Here is a 27358-nt window from a genome sequence, read left to right on the forward strand (position 1 = left end):
CCATAGGAAACATGTTCTAACCCACATAGCACAAGAGATTTATACTATGAACTTTCATATACTCTATGTGGTTACTGATTAGGTACCATCTTCCCAAATTTGCTTTCTGCTATTCTTTCCTTGGAACATCTGATTTTGACTTGGAGATAGGATGAAACATGAATCCCTCATTATTTCAACATGTCTCTTTGGAGACAAATAACATTTTCCTACAACACTACCATACTGTATCATGCCTCAGAAACTAAAATCCACTTTCAAAGAAGTACATCAACGTGTGGCTTTACATTTCTGCCACGTGTGCTGCCACAGGTTTTTAGATTCTGTGACTGTTTTTCCTAATACAAACAAGAGAAAATGCAAGATTTTCTCATTTTCATACTTCACCATATTGTCACTAAAGACACTGTGATGAGAGGAACTCACATGCCGTCCTGGCGGGTTATAGTATATCCATATTCTGGGTAATGGAAAAATGAGACATTCACTCCAATGAGTGGCGTTCCATCAGCAGTTAGTACTTGGCCTCGAATGACAGATGCAAGGCTGTGGGAAGAGTAACAGAGTGAAGATTGGTCTTCTCAGGCCAACATGAGAATGATTGATACATAATTTAACCCACCGATGAAATCACATTGCCATATGCAATTGGCTGTTGATTCATAAACACCACACTGGAAATACTTCCAAGACAGAAAATGCCCTCTTTTAATTCAAGGTAATTCACATTCTCTAAATGTTTTGTGTTTACCCTGGAATTTAATTTGTTGCAATATGGTTTTTGGAGCACTATCAACACCAATACTTTAGAGAGGAATGATTACAAAGACAAACTGTGCTCTTTTTCATAAGTCATGCACTTGATCCTTATAGGAAGACAAGTATATTTTCCCATTCATTCTGCACCAATCCATACATGTGTGAGGATAAGAAATACAACATTGAAGAGGACAATAAGGAATATTTGTGCAACAACTTTTCATCAACTGCTGGGTTTAGCTGCATTAAAGCTGCTACATTACTCAGACCCAGGAGTTCTAGGGTAAATCATCTTCTTTGGCTCAGTGTGACACAAGACACCTGCTTTCACTTACTGGTTTCTTTTCAGGACATTACTGCTCTGGAAAGCACCAAACAGCTTTTGCAATCTTAGTGCCATGCCGTTAGCAGTTCCATTACATTAATTCATAATTTATACTGTGTAGTGAGCTCAGCTAAAAACCAAAAAGGAGTGCACTTCCGTTTTGCCTTTTGGGGTCTTCCCATGGCTTCTTTGCAAACATCTCCAACTGTGCCAACAAAAATCAAAACTAGTCACAGTGAAGATTTATTGGCTCCTTAATGCAATGTCCTGTTATGTCTCAGGTCCTGAAAATGACAAAGTATGTGAACAGTGTCAAAAAAAAAAAAAAAAAAACCCCACAAACAAAACCGCTTGAAATGGGAAACTTGGTGAAGATTTCTCCAGATGCATATAAAAGCTATTGACAAGGGGATACTTCTCACATTTGCAGCCATCAGCATTTCACATACATGAGTGATGGTTGGTAACAGCAAGACAAGCCTATGTCACACAAAGACGCATTTACCTCTTGTTGAAGGGGCTTTCTCCAGGTATAACATGGGTGCTATCAGATCCTATCAGAAAACTGATTCGATCATAGAAGGACTTGGCAGCTTGTTGAGATGGTGATTGCAAACTTTGGCTAATGATATCCTGAGGATCAGGCAAGCCACGGCAGTAGGGTTGGTTTTGGCAAGAACTCTGTAAGCAGCAATCAGGATCCATACAGTCAATGAGTCCATCTGTAGGGGAAAATGCATGTAAACCAGTAAGAGGATCCTCCCTTTAAAACCACGATGCAGTCAAGATTGTGGCTTGGTTTTATTCACAGCAAGCAGTTTGCTACTTCCTGATACTAATTTCTACGAGGCATACTTTTTGAAACCAAAAGAAATACAATCTAAAGCGTGTGACTACTTCCATCAAGGGTAAGTATTTGCAGTGGCGATGGCCAAAAAGAATCCTATAGTGTTTACTACAAGTAAGATACCAAAACTGACTGACTGCTAAGAACAATCACTTAGTAAGCATACAGCAACATGGGTTAGTCATAATTACTCATGCTTTCTACATTTTAGACACAAAGGTAGTAGGAGTTCACATTGTTTCTTTGGCAGATGAGAAGGGAGCTACTGCAGGTACACTTGAACATTGGGAAAGAGTCATAACATGAGAGCTTGGAAAGAGCAGCAGAAATGACTAACAAGTAAGAAAGACTGGCCAACCATCCTTCTATAAAAATAACTCTCCTAAGGTAAAGTGTGTTCCAGATAAGAGCACGACATTTGCCAATTTTTCAGCTGGAGGCTGAGCTCCTGGCACACCTCTGCAACATGAACCTATTAAGAAAAACTGTACTTAAAGTAAGTCAGCCATCATATTGAAAATCCTAAGAAACTCATCATGAAAAACTAACCTACGGTTCCGGCGGCACAAGCAAGTCATGCCTACACAGCATTTACTAGCACTTTCCCCTGGAACGCCAAAAGGAAACAGGGACAGTCATGCCCACATACAGCACAGCACTTACAATCAATGATGTACCATAATCATACCTGGTAACACATGATAATCAATGTCCTGTTGCTGCTTTATGCATTCACTGTTCTATCATTTTTATCATTGTTTTTCACTGTACTCTTGCTTACATGACAAAATTTTTCCACCATAACGTACTGTATCATGTCACAATGGCAGTAGTCTCATGGAATGCATGTTTATATAGTCTACTGATTGTATCGAGAGCCACACCAAATGATCTAGTCACACTACCCATTTGTGTAAGTTCGCACTGTGATGCTCACAGCATGACCAATGGGCTAACAAAGCGTTTCTTAGAATGTGGCCCTATGTGAAGTGCTGTACAGCCATATGACCTTTGACATTGACACATTAATGGTTCATGTGTCAAGTTAGGAGGCTTGATGACATTATTTTCTGAACTCATTCTTTATTGAACAGTTGAATATATGATTTTTACACTGCTCACAATCATATTTTTTAGTATGATGCAAAAAGATTTATTTCTAAAAATTTTCATCACTCTGAGGAAAGAAACTTTACTAAACCTTCACACTTAACTATCAGATCCCGATGTGACCCTGTTTATGGTAAGCTCAGCTGAAAACAGCCACATGCTCTTTGTTTTACTCGCACAAGTATTCTTTACTGATTTTACTTTTCAAAGGTCAGAATAGCCATGTATTTGCTTTACAACACTTACTAACAGAATATTACTTTGCCCCTTCATTGTCTGACAGCGAACGGAGATGAAAGAAAAGAGACTAAGTTGAATTAAATCATCCAGTCTAGAAAGTAGGTCAACCACTCCGATGAGGTAAGAAGGAAGGGCTGGGGAGGGGTGCGGATGGGTGTCCTGAAGCATTTTGCCCATTGCAAGAACAACACAGCCAACACCTGGGTTTTCTCCTAACACCCACCCTTTTTCTCTGGGAAGCAGCTCTACATTTGCATCTTGGTGTCCAGCCCTTCCCGATTCTCAGTCTGTGTGCATATTACTCCTCATGAACTAACACGTGCAAACAGTACATTTTGGAAAATAGCTAAAAAAGTCTCTGTCCTCTCCCATCAGGGCGCCCCCCCCCCCAAGCCTTAGGCCTGCGCTGGAAGCTGGGAAGCTGAGGTTGCCGCAGCCACCCTCCTGCCACCAAGAACCTGCCCGGGGAATGGAGTCATCCCAGAAAAAAAAAAAAAAACACAAAAACAAACAGAGCTAGAGTTAGAGCTAGAGAAAAAAAAAAACACACACAACACACCAGGTCATGCACAAAAACATTCTTGGAGTTTCTGCAATAAGCTGCACTTGACCTCATCTTTTCAGCTATAGAAGCTAGGGCTGTTTCTTTCTTCCTTTAAGCCTGTTGGGGTTGGATTTTCTGTCACTTGAAACGGACATGGACTTAGCTTACCTAAACACAGCAACTGAATATCTTTTCCCTGTTTGCCTTACAGATGGAAGACACAGCTTATTAAGTGAAAAATTAGACTAAATGACAAATCTACTAATATCAGATGCTAATAGGGGAGCTGGGGTGTGCAGTACATGGCAACACTTTGCATTATTCAAGATTTTTGTTACATTTAAAACTATTCTGAAGGAATTGGAGCAATAGCCTAGCAGCTAAATCCTTGCTTTGTATGTGCCAGGATCCTGAATGGACGCCAGTTGATGTCCCAGCTGCTCCACTTCCCATCCAGCTGGTTGCTGTGGCCTGGGAAAACAGTCAAGCATGGCCCAAAGCCCTGGGGCCCTGAACCTGCATGGGAGACCACCATGGACTCCTGCCTTCGGATAGGCTCAGCTCCAGCTGTTGCAGCCACTTGGGGAGTGACCAAGAGGATGCAAGACCTTTCTCTCTGTTTCTCCTTCTCTCTGTAAATCTGACTTTTCAATAAAAAATACGGACTGTGCCGGGCCCTTTGCTTTCTGGAGCATACAAGAATCTGGTCTGGGAATACCTCAAAGTTTCTTTGGAGATCTTCCCAATCGAACTGCTGGACTCAGAGCCCTACCCAGGAAAAGACTGAGGACAGAGCAAGTCAATCAACCACCTCAGCTATATGTTGGCAGAGAAATACTGGGCAAATGAGGACTCCATGATGGACTGTGTCAAACAGTGGACAACCTCTTCGAGTGAAACTGGCAGCGATTCATAACTGGAGAACTATTAAGACAATTTGAGCAAGGATCTCGGAGCATGCCCCACATCCGGGACTTGGGGTGGGTGGAAAACTGGGTGGGGCTTATCCCTCAATATCCCCCTTTACCTCAGATACATGATGGAAACAATATGGACATACTACTGTTACCCACTTCCCTGTACCCCCGAACCTTTTTTTTTTTTTTTTACCGTAATTAACTATGTAAAGATTGTCAACAAAAATACCATAAAAAATATATATTAAAAAAAAATACATCTTACAAAAAAAACCTATTTAGAAGTGTTAGAAACATCTGTTTACTTGCCTGAGAATACAGAGTGTGCAAACTCCCAGCTGCTAGCTCACTGTAAATACCTGTAGCTGCTGGGCTTAGGCCTGGCCCTGGCTGATGTCAGAGGTTGCTACCTCAATCCAGGTCTCGCACAGGGGTGCTGGGGACCCAACCACTTGTGCTGTTAGTACAGTTTCCCACTAGGAAGCTAGTTAGGAGGTGGATATTAAACATAGGAACTCAGATATGCAAATGCAGGTACCCCAAACAGCAATTTCTTCACTAGGCCAAATGCCCACCCACCCATGCTGAACTCTCTCTATTACAATTTTATGTGTTTTTTTGGGCAGCTGGCATTATGGTTCACTTGGGTAATACTCAGCCTGTAAGTGCTGGATCCCATATTGGTGCTAGTTTGTGTCCCAGCTGCTCCACTTCCCATGCAGCTCCCTGCTTATGGCCTGGGAAAGGAGAGGAAGGTGGCTCAAGTCCTGGGGACTCTGTACCCATATGGGAAACCCAGAAGAAGCTCCTGGCTCCTGGTTTTAGATTGGTTCAGCTTTGGCTGTTGCAGCCATTTGGGGAGTGAACTAGTGGATGAAAGATCTTTCTGTCTCCCTTCTCTACACATTTGCCTTTCTAATAAAAGTGATAAATCTTTAAAAATTGTTTTTTTTTAATAACCTTAATTTCCCTTCCAGTAAAAATGTATGGAGAATTTTTTGATGAGCAGATTTTATAACATGTTGTTTGCTTATTACAGTTTACATTTGCATGTAGATATCTATAACCTAAAACCATGTTTTATGAAAATCAAAAGTGGATTTGGAATTTTAAATAAGTTTACAAAAATATTTCCTTCTCAGCTACAAGTTCATGTAAATGAAAACAACTTTTTACAATTTCTACTGGAAGAAAGGAAATTATCTCGTAAACTTTTATAAAGTGCACAATAATGTACTACGTTTACTTTTTCCTCCACCACTCTCAAATAGCATAGTTATTAGAACTCAGTCTCTAAACGCGGTTGACTATTGATTTCATATGATTTTTTCCTGACCAAAAAAAAAAAAAAAAAAAAAAAACAGGCCTAGTACGGTAGCCTAATGGCTTGCACGCGCCGGGATCCCATGTAGCCACCAGTTCTAATCCCAGCAGGTCCACTTCCCTTCCAGCTCCCTGCTTGTGGCCTGGGAAAGATGAAGAGAACGGCCCTAAGCCTTGGGACTCTGCACCTGCGTGGGAGATCCGGAAGAGGCTCTGGTCCCCTGGCTTCAGATCAATGCAGTTGCAGCTGTTGTAGCCGACTGGGGAGTGAATCAGCAGACAGAAGATCTTCTCTGTCTCTCCTCAACTATATATATTTGACTTTAACGTTTTAATATTTACTATTTATTTACTATTTGCAAACATTTTTAAAATTCCAAATATTCCCTCCAAATCTTATCAGTGGCAATTACTGCAAATTTACTAACAGTATTGAATATTTGTTATGACATTTCATTCAGGATATCTCCCTTGCTGGGTTAAGAATGGACATATAAATGCTTAGGAGAATAATTTCACACAAATATTTGATATTCTTAGTTTTTCCCTTGTATTCATCCTTTATTATAAGAAACTACTCAATAGGGAGATTCTTCTCAAATATTACATCTCATCGCCATTACTCTGGCAAATTAAAGGGTTAAATGCTCCTCCCTCCTCCAACACTCCCCCAGTGCCTACCCTTAGGCAATATATGGTACGGTTGCCAAAGAGGAATGCTCAAGTTAGTCATTCATCTTTGTTACTTTATAAAAAGCAAATGTACATCTGGCATGGAGGCTGTAGGTCATAAAACTGCATGAGATTGACACCTTCTGAACTAATCAGTTGGAAATGCATTTTCACAAGCCTTTCTGCTAACATCCATCACGGAAAGAATCTCATTTTCAGCAGCCAAAATGCAGGGACACACTGTTTGTTATTTTTCTTGCAGAGTTTATCAGTAACTTGCCCAAGCAAGTGACGGATAGTTATGCATCTGGCTCCCCATCACTTGAGAAAACATTTTTCATTCTTTGTCCTCACAGAGCAGCGAGGTCTATCTAGTACAACTAAGTTGATTACCCACTTGCCCAAATGTATGGTGTAGTAAAATTGTCTCTGTGGAATAGCTTTTTAAAATCACCAAGATTCTATTTTACTCTCTGGAATACTTGGCTGGCTTAAATTTATTTTGGCACGGAAGTCGGATCTAATAGCACTAATCATAAAAATCTAAACCGAGTCAGACATGTTCAAAAGCCATTACATAACAACTATAATTATCAGGCTTACTTTCTTGAGACGTTACAATAAAGTAGTTCTGTGATACAGATCATGTAGTTTATGCTTCCCTCCACTCAATCCTTCCTATCATTGATCCAGTTATCTTTTCCGCTCATATTTTACAATGTTCTTAGGCATTTAATGGTCTTTAATTATAGCTGGCAACCTTTAGTAAGGGTCACAGAGCAAATAACGCTTTGCGGGCCACAGTGTCTCAGTTGCACCTATTCAACTCTGCCTTTGTTGTAGTAATAGAGCTACAGCCAACATATCAATGAATGCATGTGACGCTGTCCCAATAAAACTTCATTTACAAACATCAGGCTCTGACTCAGCGCCATAAGTAGCCAACCTGTGGTTTGGCCACAAGGTTTCCGCTTTGCTTCACTTTTATTTTTACTTTTTAAATTCTCATACTCTGTTTTGGTGGCCAACGTAAACAACATGCATTTTGTGGGCGTAAAACTTTGACAGCATGTCCTTTCCCAGGTTACGCTTTATGCTGTTCTGCTTCTGCAAAAACCTCTTAGTTTTTCCTTTCAAGGACTATGAAGTTTCCCCCAAATATGTGATTTTCTGATTGGATACAAAGTGATGACCTCTGCTGGTATACTCATAGATGTTGAGTGTTGATCATTCATCCTCAGAGTACTTGGAGGTCCCAACCTTAAAGCTCCCAGTAAATTTTGATGCAGTATCTTGTCTGTGGACTTGAGAGTTTTCATTTAGTCACTATTCTGTGCTATGCATAAAATGCACTTTTTTATAATTCATGTACTAGAATCACTTGATCTTTCTGAACATTCCTGGTTAGATTACATCCATACTCTCTTGGTGGATTCAGTCCCTGTATTCACATCATTTCAAGGCTAACAACTTCCAGGATGAACTGTAAGTCCAAGGATAGCCTTCTAGATATTTCCATTTGGATAGTACATCCATATTTAACACTTAGCATGTCTAAGCCACAACAGATACGATCTTCACACACAGTGCCTCTCCTCGCTCTTGTAATTTTCTGTTTCAAACAACATTACCCATCCAGGTTCTCCAGTACCCCAAACATCACGTGTGACTCCTACAACTTTCTCTGTACCTAATTAGTTATTGCTTTGTTCTTTCTTCACTATGAGCATCTCTTGCAATATCAATTTCTTTCCTTGTCTTCAAAACTGCCATGCAGGTCACCACCGCCCTCTCTCCTACCAAGATCTCAACACCAGGGTTTCCCAGCCTGCAGTGGACTCCATACTATCCATTGTATCTGTGTTAGCTAGAGTCCTTGTTACAGAAACAGAATTTCATTGTTTCACTTTCTAGTGAAAACATTTCCTGATATTCTCTGTCTTCTGTATGAAGGCAGAGCCTCTTAGCTTGGCTTGCAAGACCTTTCATGATGATGATCTCCTTTGCCTGGAGATCTCAGACCTTCTCTGTTCCTCCCGCCATCACCTTCTCTCAAACCCTTCAATGAGCAGCTGTGACTACTGCCTCATTCAGTGTCTGGAGGGCTGACCTAGTTTTTACATTTGGTGCACAAAGAAAAAGAATGAGCAAATTCCTGGAGACTGAGAGATCTAAATAGGTCAAAATGTTATCTTAGAAGCATCATTAGAGGAGAGGGGTAGGCATTTTGGCACAGCACATTAACTATTTGCTTAGGACATCTACATCACACATAGCAGTGCCTACACTCCTATCCTACCTCTGATTCTTACACAGCTTCCCACAAATGCAGTTGGAGATAGATAGTAGATGATGTCCCAAGTGCTTGGGTTGTTGCCATCCACATGGGAGACATCTATAGAGTTCCTGGCTCCTGGCTTCAGCCTGGTTCAATCCTAGCAGTTAGAGGTACTTGGGACGTGAATCAGTGCATGGGCAGTCTCTATTTCCTTCTCTCTCCCTGTCTCTTTGCCTTTCACATAAATAGTTAGAACTGCTAAACAGTTAAAGGCTATAAAACGTAACATAACTTTTGACCAAGCGGATTCATCATTTTTATCCTACAGTTTAAGTCTTTCACAGCCTAGGAGAGAGCTTGAGTCCCAATTCCTCAGGTTTCCAAGGGGGAAGCTACTCATTGGAGGACCAGGGAAAACTGCCAAAGAGACTTTGACTAGATCTCCCTGATAAGACAAAAGATGGGAACCTGGTGGCAAGTGCCAGAGTTGATGCATTTTGAAGACACTTTGTAAATAACTATGTCAAGCTTCTTAAGAGACAGAATTATCTGTGGTAAATCACTGCATTCTGATGTGGGAATACTGGGAATACCAGATGTGGAACTATTTCAAGTCATTCCCCCACTGAATGAGATTCATAGTGGGTGGGCTAGGTAAGAAGCAATGAAGCATTCAGAAGCATGTCAGCAGAACAAGACCGCCGCCCTGCCTATCTCGGGCAGGCACAGCATGTCAGAGGCTCAGCTTTGATTTGTTCGTTACATGAAAATCCTGTAATATAGGGGAGTGAAGGAGAAAGAGAATTGAAGGCACCTAAAATATAAAGCTATATTAAATAGTTATTAGAACACATTGCCTGGCTATTTTAAGACCAAATGCTATGGAGAACTATTAGTATTCCTTTAATAGAATAGAATCCGTTTTTCTTGTCTGCTCAACAACCATATCCCCCTTTCCTGGAGACAGCACTTGATTTTTCCTTTTGGCAGGTGACCTACTTCAGACCACTGAGGGTATGAGCTGGATCCAGGCCCCAGGCACCCATGCAAGAACGTATTCTCTTTGTATAGGGGTAGTTATGCTGGTGGAAGGTAAACCGAGAGCTACAAATGGTCATTTTGGGGCTGAGAAGGTCTAAGAGCAGTTGCATCATAGAAGAGGGCAGAGTGAACAGAGGAAGTCACCACACTTTGGTGTATTGTTGCTTGCATACGTGGGGACTGCTATGCCTGCACTTTTAAATCATGTATTGTGGTAATTTTTTCAAAGCACAAGATTCTTTGAGTTGAATTGATCTTATGTGCAACTAAGTTTTGCCTGGTAGGAATGACTGAATACAATCTTTTAGAGAAGAAAGATTTTCTTCTTCATTGGGAAGAGAATCTGTGAGGCATACTAAACATCACTCCAGGCTGCTCACCAAAAGTAGTACTCAAGGGACTTGGTAGTAAAGGGTCACTATCTTAAATCTCATTTAAATGTCACACATCATTTCACACTGACCAGTTCTCATCTCTCCATCTTTCTCTCATCTTAATAACTTTATGTTCAGAATCAAGGGGATATGAACAAGAAATGTCTCAGGCAAGACAAGTACTGGACCTAGCAGCTTCAGCTGCAGTTGGTGAAGTAGTATTTCTAAACCAAGCCCAGCCATCTACCACTGATGGTTTGTTCTGAAAGCTTGTTCAAGCAGGACAGGATGGTAATTCGTTGCTCCCAAAGTGTCTGTGAGCCCTGTCTGGAGAGGTGATCCACATTTACTGCTCCAGTGACCTTTCGTTTCTGATTTCCACGGAGTGATCCAATATCTATTGTTCCATTTTCTGCCTTTGTTCAAATGATCTACCCCAACAACCTCTACCTGATGCCTGGAACTGGACTTGACAATCAGATGGGAGGCTCAGCTTGTCAATTCCATATAGCATGAACATCTTTGGGGACTTTTTCCAGGTATGCAAAAGTTATTTGTTTGAATCACAAGAAATAAGGTTCAACCAGATAGCAAATTTACTTTTTATGGATATGGAGGTGTTAAAAGAGGAGCTGAAGATGTGATGCTCCCATTTATTTTATCAGCTGTCCATTAGAATTCCCTTGGAAAGCTGCTTTGGCTTAAGCATTGAGGAGATGAAGCAGGAGCAACGGTCTACCACGGCAAAGAGGGATGTCTATTTCATAAGATCTAGATACTGAGACTCTTTCAAGTCAGACAGTGGTGATGAGTCAAATGTCAAAGGACATCCTAAAATGCTATACCAAATTACTTTAGCCATTGTCTGACAAATTCAACATTTTGACATCAGACCTCGTAGAGGTAAGGGATCTATAATGCTAATCACCATATGTCTTTGAATTTCAGACAGAGCTTTTATTTGAAACATTGTGTTCTATCGCCTTCCTACACTGATCACCCTGGCAGATTATGTGTCTTCATGGGAGATTTGGTATGGAAACTACCAGCTCTATACATGTAGTCCATGCTTAAGATTAAAGAAATTTCTGCTCTAGGTTACCCAGCACCCAGGTTACAATCTCAGGGCACAATAAGGCTGGTGCAGAGCCTCCTTCTTAGAAGATCAACAAAATTAGGTTAGGGAGAGGAATACACATTACGTGAGATAAGTAGAGAATCCACGAGAGGTCTTCTATCAGCTTAAATTTCCCCTTAGAGACGGAAGCCTAGACATAGCATGGTTTCATGCTAATAAGAATAAACAAAGGGGAATGAGGCCAATCCACAGTTGATAAATTTGGAGGAAAAGAAAAAAACCTCCTTCACTGATAACCATACTAAAGAGTTGATTAGCCCCTCAATTACTGTGCAGTGTCTCTGCAGACTTGGCCCTCCACTCTGCTTCCCTCCGAGAGTCTGTAGCCTCCTCAATGTAATCTCCTCTTAGAAGACAAAATCTGAAATACCGCATCAAGGAGAAAGAGCAGCTCTGCTGCCTCCCCAGGCAACAGAAACAATGGGTTAGGGGACTCTTTGGGGGGAAGGAATGAGGGAGGTTGCCATCTGGGCTGTGGTTTAGAGAGGATTAAAGCTGCCATTCTTCTGAGGCACATGCTGAAGACGAGAGCCGGGGGCAATGAGGTATTATTAGACAGGAGAAGCTGGGCGGGCCAAGGACAGCTGAAATCTATCAGGAGCAGAAGGCAAAGGAGGCTTGAGCTCCGCATTTACAGCTCAAGTTTCTTGACAGTCCTACTTGGAAGGAAATAGGGAAAGCGGGGAACAGTAAGCCACAAACTAAAGGGAAGATGCAGCTCCTTGTCAAGAAGATACAAATGAGTATTTGGGAAGGAGGGAGGGAGGGAGTGAGTGAGTGAGTGAGTTGTGTGTGTGTATTCTGGAGTGGATGAAGAGATGAAGGGATGGGTTTTAGCCATGCTGTTGCCTGGAAAACAGCAGTTAGGTCTGCTCTAGATGCAGAGGGCAGGCCTGTTGAGTCTTCTCTGACTACCTTCTTTCAAAAGCAATCAGCGGAGATGAGCACTTTAGAAAGGCACACGGAGGAAAACTGGACGACAGCAGTGTTCATTTACAGCAAGCTATGTCTCCAGCAATTTGCTACTAACTTTGTGTACATTTCATCATTGAACCCCTTCAATGATTCTTTCATTCCTGCTTTCTAGATGAAACAACCGAGGTTTAAAGAGATTGCAGATCTTATCTCATATCACATCATCACTACCTAGTAGAGCAAAGAGCTGTTTGACTTCCAAACCCACATTCCCAATTTTCCACTGCGTGGTCCATGGCCAGTGTTGTCCAGGGGTGGGTGGCATGGAGGAGGTCAAAAAACAACATAGATCTCAGGGCAGATGACCACACAGGCCCAGTGAGCAACTACATCCTTTCGGATAACTCAGTCTTAAAGTTATGTCACAACTGCACATCAGGGCTGGTGTTCTGGTGTAGCACATTAAGCTGCTGCCTGTGATGCCACCATCCCAATTTGGAGCATGGGGTCAAGTCTTGGCTTTTCCACTTCTCCCCTAGCTCCCTGCTCAGGCACCTGGGACAATAGCAGAGGTAGGCCCAAGAATCTGGCTTCCTGTCACCCATGTGGAATTACAGGCTTCTGGCTTTAACCTGGCCCAACCCTAGCTGTTGTGTCCATCTGGAGAGTGAACCAGCAGATGGAAGATCTCACGCTCTCTCTCTCTCTCTCTCTTTCTCTCTCGATCCTTTCTTCTTTGCAGCCCTGCTTTTCAAATACATATGAACCACTGTTCCATCACTGGAGAAGTCATACCAACTGTCACTTTCCAGTCCCTACAATTAAAGCCTATGTCCAATATAGAAGAGGGGTAAGTACTCGGCTATGAAGAGTCCCACACCCTGCACCAGTGTGTCTAGGCTTCATTTCCAGCTTGCCACCAACACAGACCCTGAGCAGCAGCAGTGATGGTCCAAGTGACTGGTGCCTGCCACCCTCGTGGGTGTCCTGGTTTGAATCCCTGGTTCTCAGCCTTGGTTTCACCCAGCTTCACTCCTTGCAGGCATTTAGGAGGGATGAACAGTACACGCAGTGTGCTTTTTCTCTGTCTCCTATGGCTTTTCCAAAACACAAACAAAACCACAAAATGAAAACAAAAGAGCACAGCTGCAAGGGGACAGTTCTGCTACTGGCTTGTTTCTCTCCATCCACACCTTTCAGCGGAAGAGCTTACAAAATGCCCTGCATCGTTTGCAATACTTGGTGATTACAATGCTGCCTCAGAGCTCCCAATTCACAGCGCCCTAAATACTGCAGCAAAGGAGGATATTCACCTGGGGATTGGAAAACGGAATGCGGAACAATGGACATTACGCAATAGCTTGGTTCCTATGCTTTTTCCTTCAACGATAATAATCTTGCAGTCGTTTTTACAAAGAACAGGGAGCAAAATCATTCTATCAGCACTCATGTATTTTCCAATCCACCTAATCTGTGGGGATCATATTTGTTCTTGGCATACAAGACCACATGCTCACTGTCACTCACAGACCTGGACTCGGGCACACGCTTGTTTCCATGCTCAGCACTGCTCACCTCCTTCATTGTCCTTGCTATCTGTGCAGAGGGTCTCCATGGCTACATCACAGCCCGCTCCTCTCCATCCTGGCTGGCAAACACAGTGCCAGCCATTCTGGTCCAGTGTGCACCTTCCATTGCTGTTGCACAGACCGGGACAGCCCTCTGTCGAGACAAAGAAGGTAAACACCAGTGATTTGAGTGTTGACAACTTGTGCACCTAAAATAGACAGATAAAGGACACTTAGTGGGAACAGGCCTTTATAAACAGCACAAAAACTGTAATTGCACATGGATAGGAACAGCAACGTTACTAAGGAATCTAATTCTTATCCAAGTGGCATCTTTGATTGGCCTGACCCTTGAGACACCACTTACCTGTGCAGGACAGAAATGTATGCAACGATTCCACTAAGAAGCTGCAGGCCAGACAAAATTAAATATTTTTTTTTTTTTGCCTTTTGCAAAGCAACAAGGTATACAAGGTATAGGGTGTGAAAAAGCATCTCAACAAAATAATTTCAGAATTCCTAGATTTTTAACCTGCCATAAACATTACAGGTCACAGATTAGGACATGCGCGTAAAGCACCTTGTTGCTTTAAAAAAATTCCCTCCAAATTTGAAAGCATGAAGAGTGCATATGAGGACATGAATCATGTTAAAAAAAAAGAGAACATTAATTTTATCTGGCCTCAGAGTTGCCGTATATTCATGTGAAATTACAGTGCATTAAATAATTGCACAAAGTATAGGCCAGTATTGATGACTATACTTTATGCCAAGAGTACATTCCTTTTCACAGAATAAGCAAAGCCCAGGAAATAGTGAAGCAGCTTAGCATCTATTCTAACAAACATTAGGATTCAGGCTGCATACGGATGGGACAGGACCGACAGGCTTTCCAACTAAATGTAATAGCTGTGCATATTTGATTACTTAGGACGGACAAAATGAAATACCATAAGGACCACAATAAAACATTGATAGACTGAACAAAAACACGGTAGTGACGTGCTTCAAGACAGATAGCGAAGAGTGATATTTTGTGACAATCTCCCTAAGGCTTTTATGCTGTTACCTTTATATCCTATCTTGTCTGCTTTTATGGGCAAGGAGGGAAAATTTGGGAAACAATTAAAATAATTTAATATATCCAAAATCTATACTTGTTTCAGTCTAACATGACATCTTTTAAAAAAAAACAGTTTTTTTTTCTATTTCCTGCTGATGATATCTGGCATGCAGCCAACATGATTTGTTCATGAGGATGACACTTAGGTAGAATCTGGAGTTCTGGTTAATGAGTGTGATGTGAGACTGACAGAAGCAAGGCTAGCAATGCTCTAAAGTTCTCAGCATAACTGGCCATTAGGCTGATCAATGGACAGAGTCATTTGTAATTTGATATAAAGTACATCTTAATCAACACTTGCTAGAGCACTTGGGGTTTGTTCTATAGCTTCTTAGAATGCTATTCTTGTCTCAGTGGACAAGATTTAAGGGAACATTCTGTTTCAAGATGCTTAAGTCTGTATGAAAAGATTTATTCAGCTATTGGCTCCCCCTCTTCCACTGCGGAACGTGCGGACAAAATACCGCAAAGAGAGGTGGTGCCTCTTACGATCAGTGTTAACACAGCCAGGAGTATTGTGACAGTCTCCTCTGGCACAGTGTAAACTGTACTTAGGGATACCATCAGGTGAGGATGACATTAACTTTGCTGTTTCTTTTCTTCAGACAATTACCATCTTTATTTATGGCTTATTCAATACATAAACAGATAAATCTGTCTTATGGATGACTTTTCTCTTTTGTTTCTAATGAAAAAGAAAGACTTCATTGCCCCAGTGTTAGAGAGGTGCAGCAGATGATTGCATGCACACCAGAATTATTGTATGAAAGCCTGGATATTGCCATGAATATTTTCATATTCTAATGAAAAGCACAAACAGGGAAAATAGGTAATTTGAGGAGGAAGGGAAGGGGGTTTTCTCTTCTGGAAAAATAAAATCTTCTACTCATTTCTACAACTGAAGACAGGAGATCTGCTGTTTTCTGTTGAACAGGATCATTGGCTCTGCTTTTGTAGGATGCACACGAGCTTTTAATTATAAAAAGTAGAGAAACATAAATGATGATTTCACACGTATTTCTGAAACATTTAGAAAACCTAAAGAAGTTTCCATGAGGACAAATGAGATTTCTCTCAATATGTTAACTAGAATTTTCTTTAGAATGACAAGATTGTCATTCTGTGATAAGAGTATTTATGATTTTTAAACTTAGAATTTGAAGCACATTAGCTGAGCTGCCAACAAGGATCTTGAAGGAAAAAGGAAAAAACAAAAAACAGCAAATGTACTGTTATCTTCAGTTTTTGTTCCAATGAGAACTAATTTTTCTCACAAAGGAATGGAATCTGTGATAACCCAAAATTATAAAAATGAGACACAGACATTTAAGTCTCAATACTTTCAATCCAAGGCATTTCACAGAAGGTAAGCCTGATTTTTACTTTACGAAAATTTGCATGAGAAACAGTCTATTGTCATACCTAGCACAATCATATACACGCTCATATATAGAGATATGTCAACAAAGAGCAAATATACAGTACCTTTCACTATCTTATCCAAATAGTGAGCTTGGGAAATTAAAAAGGGAAAAAGAACAGACAGACATTTCAGAGATGTCACATAGGACAAGGAAATTTTCAGAATTTACATGCAAATCGAGTCGCTGTAGCTGACAGAAGACATCACACGACAGGGAGTTACTTCGTATCTTCTAAAAACCGCAATATATTCTCATTTCAGCAAATAGAGTCAAGATTCCAGGAAACAAACAGCACTGTTGTGGAAAGTACACCGGTAAACTAACACGAGCTTGCACAGATTAGAAGGCACTCCACCCTCCTGCTCGGCAAGATTTCACTTTGCAACAACTCCGGACAACACAGAGAATCGATTCTTAAGCCCTAGAGAGCTTTGGAAATTTCAGACCATGAAATGTACAAATACCGAAACCTGAACAGTGAATATGTTAATAAAAAGAAAAGGAAACAAGAATCCTTGAGCAAGTACAATATCTTCACATTACATGGGAACCGGGCCTGTGTTAACTTCTGCTTCCCAGCAGCCTCTGACTTCAAGCCAGAGGACGGAACAGAACACAGCCGCAGTCCGCTAGGAAGCGCTCAGAGTTCCCTTCAGCAGCCATGCTAGGCTCTGTTCCTCACAGGAGCAGGTAGCAACAGCAGCAAGATAGAGTTTCTTTTATTTTTGTTCTGTTTCATATATAATGCATATATTTTGCTCTGTTTATATATATATAAATATATTTAAAGTGTTTACTTTTCATTATACAGTTCCATAGATTCAGGGATTTCCCCTCCCACCCCCCCCCCCCGTTCCTCTCCCCCCAACTATTTTCCTCTATATTATGACAATAGTTCTTCAGCAACAGTTATTCTGCTATTTCAGTTTATCATAACATTATAGGTATAGACAATGGTCAAACGGCCAGCATGCTATTGCAAAGCTATTTAAGTTTCTTTGGGAGTCCATCTTTTATGCTGCAGAAGACAAGCATACTGCACTGTATCTTCATTCTTGGTATGTTAGTCTCCATTATACAGTTCCTCTAAATGAATACATGTATATAGGAAGACACGGTTTCTTACCATTCCTGTCCCTGTTCCTGTCCATTTATTTTTCATGAGGCTACAATTAAGCTATACCTTGCCTCTTGAACAGAGACATAAATGCCTCTTTGCCTTCAGTCAGTGTAGAGACCTAATATATTCTTAATAAGCCTCAAATCTTCTTGCTTTGTCAAAATTCATACATCTTTAATGACCTAAAATTGCTTTTCAAAGATGCTCATGTTGATTATTTTTCACCACTGACACAGGCGAGTGGTAGCAGTACTCTGAACAGAATGATTTAACTCGTAACTTTCAGTTGAGCCACTGAGGTCTGGTAGCTTTGTCATGTGCATAATCAAAACCCTAAGTGATTCTGACACATCAGTCGCGTGCATATAAAAGGATTCTTCACTTGGCCACAGCATTCCATTAGAGGCTGATGCGCTGCACTTAACAATAAGTGTGTTTACAGTTAATTGGCAGTATATTGCAGGGCAAGTGTAGGTGAGATGAAATAGTGTTACATATTACTCTGAAATTTACCCTTATGAAAAATAATTCATTCTTGGAATATTTAATAAATATATGATTATCTTAAGTCATGTAGGTACTTAGTCATCCCTCCCAAATATTACATAGTAAAGTAAAGCCGCATGAAAAAAGCTCAGTTGATGATCTGAATATGTACCAAATAACACTAGAAATTCTGGAATTTCTCAATCAGAGTAATATTTCTGCTATTCTTAGTGCATTAAATTAGTAACAACAGGGCCTGACGCTGTAGCCTAGCAGGCTAAAGTCCTCGCCCTGAATGCGCCAGGATCCCATTTGGGCGCCAGTTCTAATTCCAGCAGCTCCACTTCCCATCTAGCTCCCTGCTTGTGGCCTGGGAAAGCAGTCGAGGACAGCCCAAAGCCTTGGGCCCCTGCACCCAAGTGGGAGACCCGGAAGAGGTTCCTGATTCCTGGCTTTGGATCGGCACAGCACCAGTCGTTGCCGTCACTTGGGGAGTAAATCATTGGACGGAGGATCTTCCTCTCTGTCTCTCCTGCTCTCTGTACATCTGACTTCCCAATAAAAATAAACAAACCTTTTAAAAAATTAGTAACAACAATCACATTTGGAGGGCAGATCTTTTGCTTAAACATGAGGTCCACTATGTCTACCAAAAATAAACAACGTAACTTAATTCTTATCAGCTTAATTCTCACTAGCTAGACGTGTTATTTAACAAACAGAAGAAGCTGTGCAAAACATGGGTTCTAGATATAGTTAGGGGTGTCATTGGGTGAAGAGAGCACCAAAAGCAGAGCTGAAATTAGAAAATCCCTTCAAAATACATGGAAGGTCAAAGTTCATGAACATTTTAAATACTAACAATAGTTAGCAAAAATTTTGTGAACAGATTAAACCAACCACCAAAAACAACACACATGATGACAAAAGGGTGCTGAGACTTGTCATCTGTGTTTTATATCATGGAAGATACATGTGAGGCTGATAGCTTCAAACCTGGAGGGAAGGGGAAATGTAACAACTTTTATGTTAGCATTGGGGATGACAATTTCTGATAACAACACAAAAATCTGGTCCAAAATAATGAAGCTAAAAAGATGCTTTGCTGTCTAGGTTCAAACAATTATTAATAATACTCACTGCAACAATACAATATCACCATATAAACCACTACAGGAAATAATCAGGAAAATGCAGGCAGATTGTAAGAAGCCATTATGAATAATAATTATAAAAAGGATAAAGTAGATTTAAAATTGAATGCACCTTACATTTGCTGAAATGCACATTAAGCTGAAGAAACATTATTATCACAACAAACAAGTATGTCCAGAAACTAAAGAGCAGTCACTCCTATTAGAGCTACTAACTTCTCAATGTTTCATGAAGTAGAGCTCTTATAAAAATGGGTATTAGACATACTAACAGTTATTAAAAAAACTGTTTCCCAGTAAAATGTTGTATTCATAAATTACTTTTCCTAGGACTTCTTTTAAGAAGAACTATGTGGGGCACAGGGAGTAAATATTATCATTCTCCTGTAAGATGATGACTCTATTTTTTAGTCTCAGACCTCTGAGAAAGTTTCTGGGATCCTCTCCCCAGCCAAATGGTCACATGTTCACAGACACAAAGGCTACCCATGCCTCAACTCCTCCTGAGCCCAAGTTCTATGACTCTGCGAAGGTGGCTGATGATAACATGTCAGTGCTTGGGTGCCTGCTGCCTGTGCGGGAGACCCGGGTGCACTTCCTGATCCGGACTTCCATCTGGTCCAGCTCAGGCTGGAGTGACCATTTGGGGAGTGAACTAGTAGATGGAAGATCACTATTTCTATCCATTTGTCTGTCTCTTTCTCTGTCTTGCTCTTTCAAACAAACACATAAATCTTAAAAATCAACAGAAGCAGTTCAGTTGATGTGTAAATGTTGTACCAAAAATTATCTGCTGAGTAGCAGTTCCAAAGAAGACTGCTCATTTAAAAATGAGGTCAAAGGAATATATAAGATGTGCCTGCTTTGGGGCGGAACTGGGCTATTTGATGGCCTACATGGAATATGATGAATTCTAAATTTGCTTTTCTTTCGCCATCAAACTGATTCTCATAAAAAACCAAAGCAAACCAACTTGGTTCTATATATACATACATTAGGCAGTTCACAAGGGAAAATAGAAATGGTTTGACTGTGTCCACATGCTTGCTGATGTGCATGGTTATGAACTACTCACACTGTTTTTGCTGCAGACAGTGTGCTTGGTCGAAACATATTCAATAGTACAGTGTTTTCACTGGGCTACGGAAGTGACTCCTGGGCATACTACAGACACAGGCAAATATCACAGAATCCAGAATGCTAGAAATATCTCTCAGTTTAATTACAATAATAAAATCTCAGGGACTTGTCCTCAGAAGAGGATAATTCAATCAGATGAGTACAAAATCAAACACAGACACGCTCTTCACTATGGCAATTACTGCAAAGTCCTTGAAGTAGAGGACAGATTTCTATTTAGCATTGTGTGCTTCATAATATTTTATAACATAGACTTTAAAAAATGATTCACATTAGTATCTTATTAAAGTTGCTAAGTAGGTATCATTCTTAGATTACTCATGTACCAATTCCTGCAGGATGACAGAAAAGCTACAGTCTGCAAATAAGTACATATTAAGCCCATTTATTCCAATCAGTGACTACTGAAATCAGCACACGAGCTGCATGCCCATTGGTTTGGTCTTCCTTAACTGGTATTTACTGCTCTGTTTTATTACTGATTACAACACCATAAAGGATGATGACAGCAAAATAATTTTAAATACCATGAAATAATTTTATATTCTTAAGAGTTTACTCAGGCACCTTATAATATCTCTTGCCACAGAATTCTCATTCTAATATTAGAATATCCTAAATAGCACAGAGCTATTTAGGAAAGTCAGTTAATTTGAATTTTAACAGCTAGGAAGTGAGGTGGTATTAATAGAGAAAACCAGTTTGTATGTGCACATGTTGCTTTAAAAAGCATTTGTTCAAAACACACAAATGGGATTACATTAAGGTAAGCAGCTCCTGCACAGCAAAGGAAAAAGTCAATACAGTGAAGAGGCAACTGACAGACTGGCAGAAAATATTCACAAACTATGCAACTGATAAAGGATTAGTATCCAGAATCTACAAAAAGCTAAGAAACTCAACAACAAAGCAGAGAATCCAGTTAAGAAATGAGCAAAGGACCTAAATGGGCAGTTTTCAAAGGCTGAAATTCCAATGATCAACCAACACATGAAAAGATGCTCGGGATCACTAGGCATCAGGAAAATGTAAATACAAACCACAAGGAGGTTTCACTTTAACTCCAGTTATGATGGCTATCATGAAAAAAATAAAATAATAATAAATAATGCTGAGGATGTGGGTAAAAAGGTACCTTGATACACCGTTGCTGGGAATGTACACCGGGACAACCATTATGGAATACAGTAAGGAAATCCCTAACAAGTCTTAAAAACATCTATGTGACCCAATCCCATTCACGGAAATTAGCCCAAAGGAAATGAAGTAAGCATATGAAAAAATTATTTGCATTCCCATATTTATTGCAACTCAATTAACAATGGGTAATATATGTAATCAACTTAAATGCCCATCAACTGATGACTGGATACAGAAAATGTGGGATATATATACATGGAATACTACTTAGTCATAAAAATGGGATCCTGTCTTTTGCAACAAAATACATGCAACTGGAAACCATCATGGCTAGTGACATAAGCCAACCTCAAAATGCAAATATATGTCAGCTCTGACATGTGGCAATTAATGTAGAATACAAACAAATGTATAGAAATGAAACGGACATCTTATGATAGGATTGTCCTTTTTAGCCCTGTGGAACTGTGGTCTTCCTGCTTTTTGCTTGTTGAATATTGTGGTTAGAGGTGACTTAAACCTGTCATTACTATGGAGTGGACTACAATTATGACTTTGTCAAATGAAAAGGAAAAAAAGGGTATATAAGAGTAATTGGGAGAGGGGAAGAGACAGAAGTATGATTATGTTTTTATAACTGTACCTACAAAATCTCTTCTAGAACGGAACCTGGAATCTCTCCTTTCTATAGTAACAAAAACATCATAGAGAAAAGAAACATTTGCTCACCTAAAATTGATAGTAACATTTAAAAATTTTGCTAGCTTGTATATTTTATTATTTTTACATGGGAAATTAGGTGAAAGATTTTGTGGCATACATACATTGCTTCTTTCATGTACCCATCCATTCAAAATACTATACTCAGGTGTGAAACACTACTTATATCCCATCATTCCACTAGAGTGAAATAACATCGTTCTTGACTATAAGTGAGCCAAGAAAAACCCAAGATTCTATGGCAAAGGTACTTTGAGATCAGCTACATTTTATAAATTCCTGGCAGCCTGAAAAAGTGCCACGATAAAAGCTGCAAAGTTGAAACAGAGCTGTGCTGCGTATTCTGCCTTGGTTTTGTCTAGGCTTATCATGGACTATATGCACTAATGGAGACAGCGCTGCAGTATGCCCAGGTAGACAGCAGCCTCACTGAGGCTGGTGTATTTCCTGAGTGGTAGTTTTTGCGCACAGCATGACTTCCTCCACTGGACCACATGCATCAACATGTTGGTTACAGGTTGCTTCCATAAGTCTTATTCCTTCTCTGGGTTTATTGAGTGCCACAAACAAAAAAACACACTTTAGCATTTCCTAGGTTATTTGTTTTTTAAATCTGGCAATGAACAGAGCCAGAAACAGATCTTAACATTAACAAATAAAATTATAATACAAATTTATTAAACTAAGGGAACAACTGAATATTTAGGATTTTGAAATAATGAACTTAGTTATAATAACTTTTAAAATGGTGTCTGCTTAGTGCTAGCAAATTGCATCTCAAAACCCTAACAATGATTTACTGGTTTTCTCATAGCAATGACTATAATTCTTATCTACATTTATTATTTTGTTCAGACAATTTTACATTTAAGAAAAATATACATAATAACACTTGCAGTAACTATGTAAAATACAATGGGGCATTATCTTGTTGGGTTTCTACAAAATATTTGGAAAATAATAAAAGTTAACAAGTCTGTTAACTCTTCCAGGACAAACTATATTTTATCAAAGTTGTAAATAAATGGCTCCTTTAAAGAGAAAGGGATTTTTTTTTTTGTATTTGTGAGAAAGAGTATGCATACATGTCTTAACACTTGTATTTGGGAATCTAGAATTTTTTCAGTCTTTATTGATAAGCTGATTTTGGAGACACAAATACACTACCTACTTTCCATAAGTGTTTTCCAGTGGTCATTGTCTGTACAGCACTTGGTCTACTAATTTCTGTTAACAGGAGAGCTGGATAGAAATCTAAATTTTAGACAGAGGTATTTAATACCTTCCATTAGTCTTTAGCTCTCTTAAATTCTTCACAGGATTAGCTGATTTCCCTCAAACCGCTTTGTGTTGTTGTAACTGTTAATTTTGGCAAAATAAGGGTTCTGTCATTAGATATAATTCAAAATCTTCTGAATTAAAAACCCACTTTCTAATTGAAACATCGCTGACATCACTGTAGCTGCATCTGTTTCTGCTGCAATTCAGTCTTTGTGGGAGGTACCTTTATTGTATATTCATTACAGAAAAATCTCATTGTCACCTACTCTACTACACATCAATATACAAAAATGATTTCGGAGGTGGTAGTCCAACACTGCAGACCATGGACTTGGTGGTAACTCATGTGGGTGCAAATTCTGGTTTTGTGGCTTACTAAGCTGTGCATCAAAGGAAAATCAGAAACCTCTCTGAGCCTTGGTATCTGGGATGGAGATTATAATAGCTTCTACTGGTCAGATTATTGTAAGGCTTAAATAAGACAATGCATGTAGAAACACTTGGTATTGAATCTTAGAACAGAGTAAACAGTAAATATGTATTTTGGGCATTGCTAATATGTCATTAATCTAGTTTATAGTGTAAAAGGAAATAAAGAAATAACTGGCATTTTTGAAACTGAAAGGCAGAAATGCTACTTCAAGCAAAGAAAGTAGGAATTGTTAATTACCACTTTTCATAAGTTACAAAGGGCATTGTACCATACAACTGTCAAGAAAAGCTTGTTTGGGCCCGGCGGCGTGGCCTAGCGGCTAAAGTCCTCGCCTTGAAAGCCCCGGGATCCCATATGGGCGCCGGTTCTAATCCCGGCAGCTCCACTTCCCATCCAGCTCCCTGCTTGTGGCCTCGGAGGGCAGTTGAGGACGGCCCAATGCATTGGGACACTGCACCCGCGTGGGAGACCCGGAAGAGGTTCCAGGTTCCCGGCTTCGGATCGGCGCGCATCGGCCCGTTGCGGCTCACTTGGGGAGTGAATCATCGGACGCAAGATCTTCCTCTCTGTCTCTCCTCTGTATATATCTGGCTGTAATAAAATGAATAAATCTTTAAAAAAAAAAAAAAAAAAAAGCTTGTTTGTGTTCTACTTTCCAGGACATACTCCCCTTAAAAAATATTTATCTGAAAGCATGAATGAGAGAGAGAGAGAGAGAGAGAGAGAGAGAGAGAGAGAGAATGATCTTCTACTGCTTCATTCCCCACGTCCCTGCAATAGCTGGGACTGAGCTAGGCCAAGGCAGGAGCCTGGCTCTGGATCCTGGTCTCCCATGGAGGCGGCAGTGATCCAAAAACTTAGACCATCCTCTGCTAATGCTGAAACTGGTTGGCAAGTGTAACAGCCGGGACTTACACTGGCTCTGTGACATGGAATGCAGGCATCCCAAGCACAGGCTTAACCCACTGCACCACCACGCCTGCACCAGGAAAGGCTCCTCTTGATGCCAACAGTCTTTGTGTGAACTAGCTAATTCTGCAGTGGGACAGCTCCATTCCTGTGTCAGGAACTTGCTCTCCTCCACGCCTAACTTAAACCCTCTGCTAGTGTAGTTACATTTCCAAATCAAAATGTGATTTCCTTTATTGGAATAAAAAGAAAAAAAAATTCACAATTCATCCTGCTACCTGTTGTGCTCTCTCATCAGTAACTTCATTTGAGCAATATAAGTAAATATTTTCTCAAGGAGTATACATAAGCATATAATCCAAACAAACATCTCAGGAGTCGCATTTATAGTCACTGTTGGGAAACAAAGATTCAGTTTTACATATGTGTCTCTTCCGGTTTTCTTGAAAATTTTTCCTTTTGTTTTCCCTTATGAAAAGTATTGAGCTGATGGAATATCTACTGTTAACTTTTACAGCCAAACTTGTAAGTCAGTGTTCCACAATTTCTGAGTGCAAGATGGGGCCCACCTTCAGCCGGGGGTGTATCTTCTGGCTGGCACCTATGGGTGACATGCATAGTTAGGCCTTTACTTTCTGGCTTGTGCTCAACAAAGATCATGGTTTAGAGCACAGCAACTAGGGGTTTGGGGGAAGAAGGAATAGAGGAGATGTTGCTGGAAGGAATTAAGGTGTGTAAAATTACCTCACAGGTAATTTTCTCTGGGCTTTTTATGTCAACTATATGGTGATCTTTTCCCCTGCATATAACAATATATTAGGAGATGATTACTCACATGCCTAACAATCTCTACTAGGGACTCATCTGAACAGCCACGAATTGGGTTGTATGTGAAGAGCATTATTTTATACCCCATTGTTCATGTGGGGACCAATTAATGAATACCTAATGCCACTAATTCACAATTAGATCACTTATGTTTAACCACATGCTTTCTATGCATCCATATATAAATATTAATTTTGGATAGAATGATAGTCATTCCGCACCATAACAATTCAACAGCTGTAACCTGTCTCCCATGCTAAGTGATGGAACCGCAGGCACACTCCATAAGCAGATGGTCTTACCCACCCATGTTTAATGTTAAAGACTTTTTTTTTAAAAAAAGAGGTGTTGACAAATCAGAATAAGTAGGCATGGTTTTAATGCAAATCGACCAATTTGCAATGTAGATTGCCCTGAAAACTAATTTGGTGTATAGGAAAAAATTAATCTCTGTTGTTAAAGGAAGACGTTATATCACATTTGGATATAGTCGATTCCCCACCAACATAATTATTTACTAATTTCATTCAACCAACAGAGTTTAACAGAAAAGCAGCTGGCAAAGTATTCATATTTATGGACTGCCTTTGCTCCTTAATTTATCCACGGCACATGCCTGTTACATCCCAGAAATGATAGTCATATTTCAGACAGCTGTTTTCCAGCTTCATTAAAGAGGCACTCAAAAAGAAGAGGGTCATTGAACCCATCATGAAGAGGAGTGATAGAAAAAACACTGGCTCTAGGCACTCTATAATCTGTGAATATGTTAAATATGAAAAGCACGAGAGCCAGGGCTTATCGATGGACTAACACTCTCACCAAATCAGAATTGTAAAAACACGTAGGTGGAAAAGGAACTGTTTTCACACAAAAAAGGCCATCTTCAATTTGTCATATTAAAGAATTAAGAACGACACTGCTGCTTACAGCATATGAACGTGCCATTGGGGGAGAAATTATGCTGTTTTGTATAACTGTGGCCTTCACTCTGCTCCTACGTTAAAACAAAATTCTGACTTTTTATTTGCTGCAGTAGAGTATCAAGGATTTTAGCATGTAAGATAAATAAGTTGAAAATGCACATTAACACTTCATTGCTTACCTGAAAGTTTATGGTTACTTGGATCAAGTTTTATTAAGAACATGGCAGGTTTATAGCCTAGCACCACCTGTCATTGTCTTCCTTGTCAATACCATAAAACAGTCAACAGCATATTGTACATCTGATTCCACCAAATGCTGGGGATCTCACCTTTTTAGTAAAAGGTGTCTAATGAAGTTGTTAAGTAGGATAAGGAGTATTTTTATCTGCATCTTTGGTAACTATATATGCAGTTAACTGAGCTTTAAAACTTCCGAAATCCTAGGTTTAGTGCCATTTAAGAGTATAGATAATTTTAAAAGTGCAAATCATGTATACATTCCACATTGGAAAAAACCCTCTAGTATATTAGTAAAAGGGCAAAAGTAAACTTTCTCACAAAACAATACAACGGTACAAATTTGACATTCAAACGAATTGACTTTTATTCAGAAATGTCTTTCA

The 27358-nt window shown here is 39.9% G+C and overlaps 1 protein-coding gene across 13 annotated transcripts in view; it reads right to left on the reverse strand.

The window, feature by feature from the left end:
- TENM3 (teneurin transmembrane protein 3) overlaps window positions 1-27358 on the reverse strand; it is a 614727-nt gene that overhangs the window by 59800 nt on the left and 527569 nt on the right. For all 13 annotated transcript variants that reach the window (XM_058669959.1, XM_058669958.1, XM_058669964.1 and 10 more), the window contains 3 exons: window positions 14059-14205; window positions 1590-1806; window positions 427-546 (listed from right to left, as the gene is read on the reverse strand). In XM_058669959.1, coding sequence (XP_058525942.1) covers window positions 427-546; window positions 1590-1806; window positions 14059-14205 — 484 coding nt within the window. The remainder of the gene's footprint in view (window positions 1-426; window positions 547-1589; window positions 1807-14058; window positions 14206-27358) is intronic.

This window comes from Ochotona princeps, chromosome 11 (assembly GCF_030435755.1).
Source record: "Ochotona princeps isolate mOchPri1 chromosome 11, mOchPri1.hap1, whole genome shotgun sequence".
NCBI classification, from domain to species: Eukaryota; Metazoa; Chordata; class Mammalia; order Lagomorpha; family Ochotonidae; genus Ochotona; species Ochotona princeps.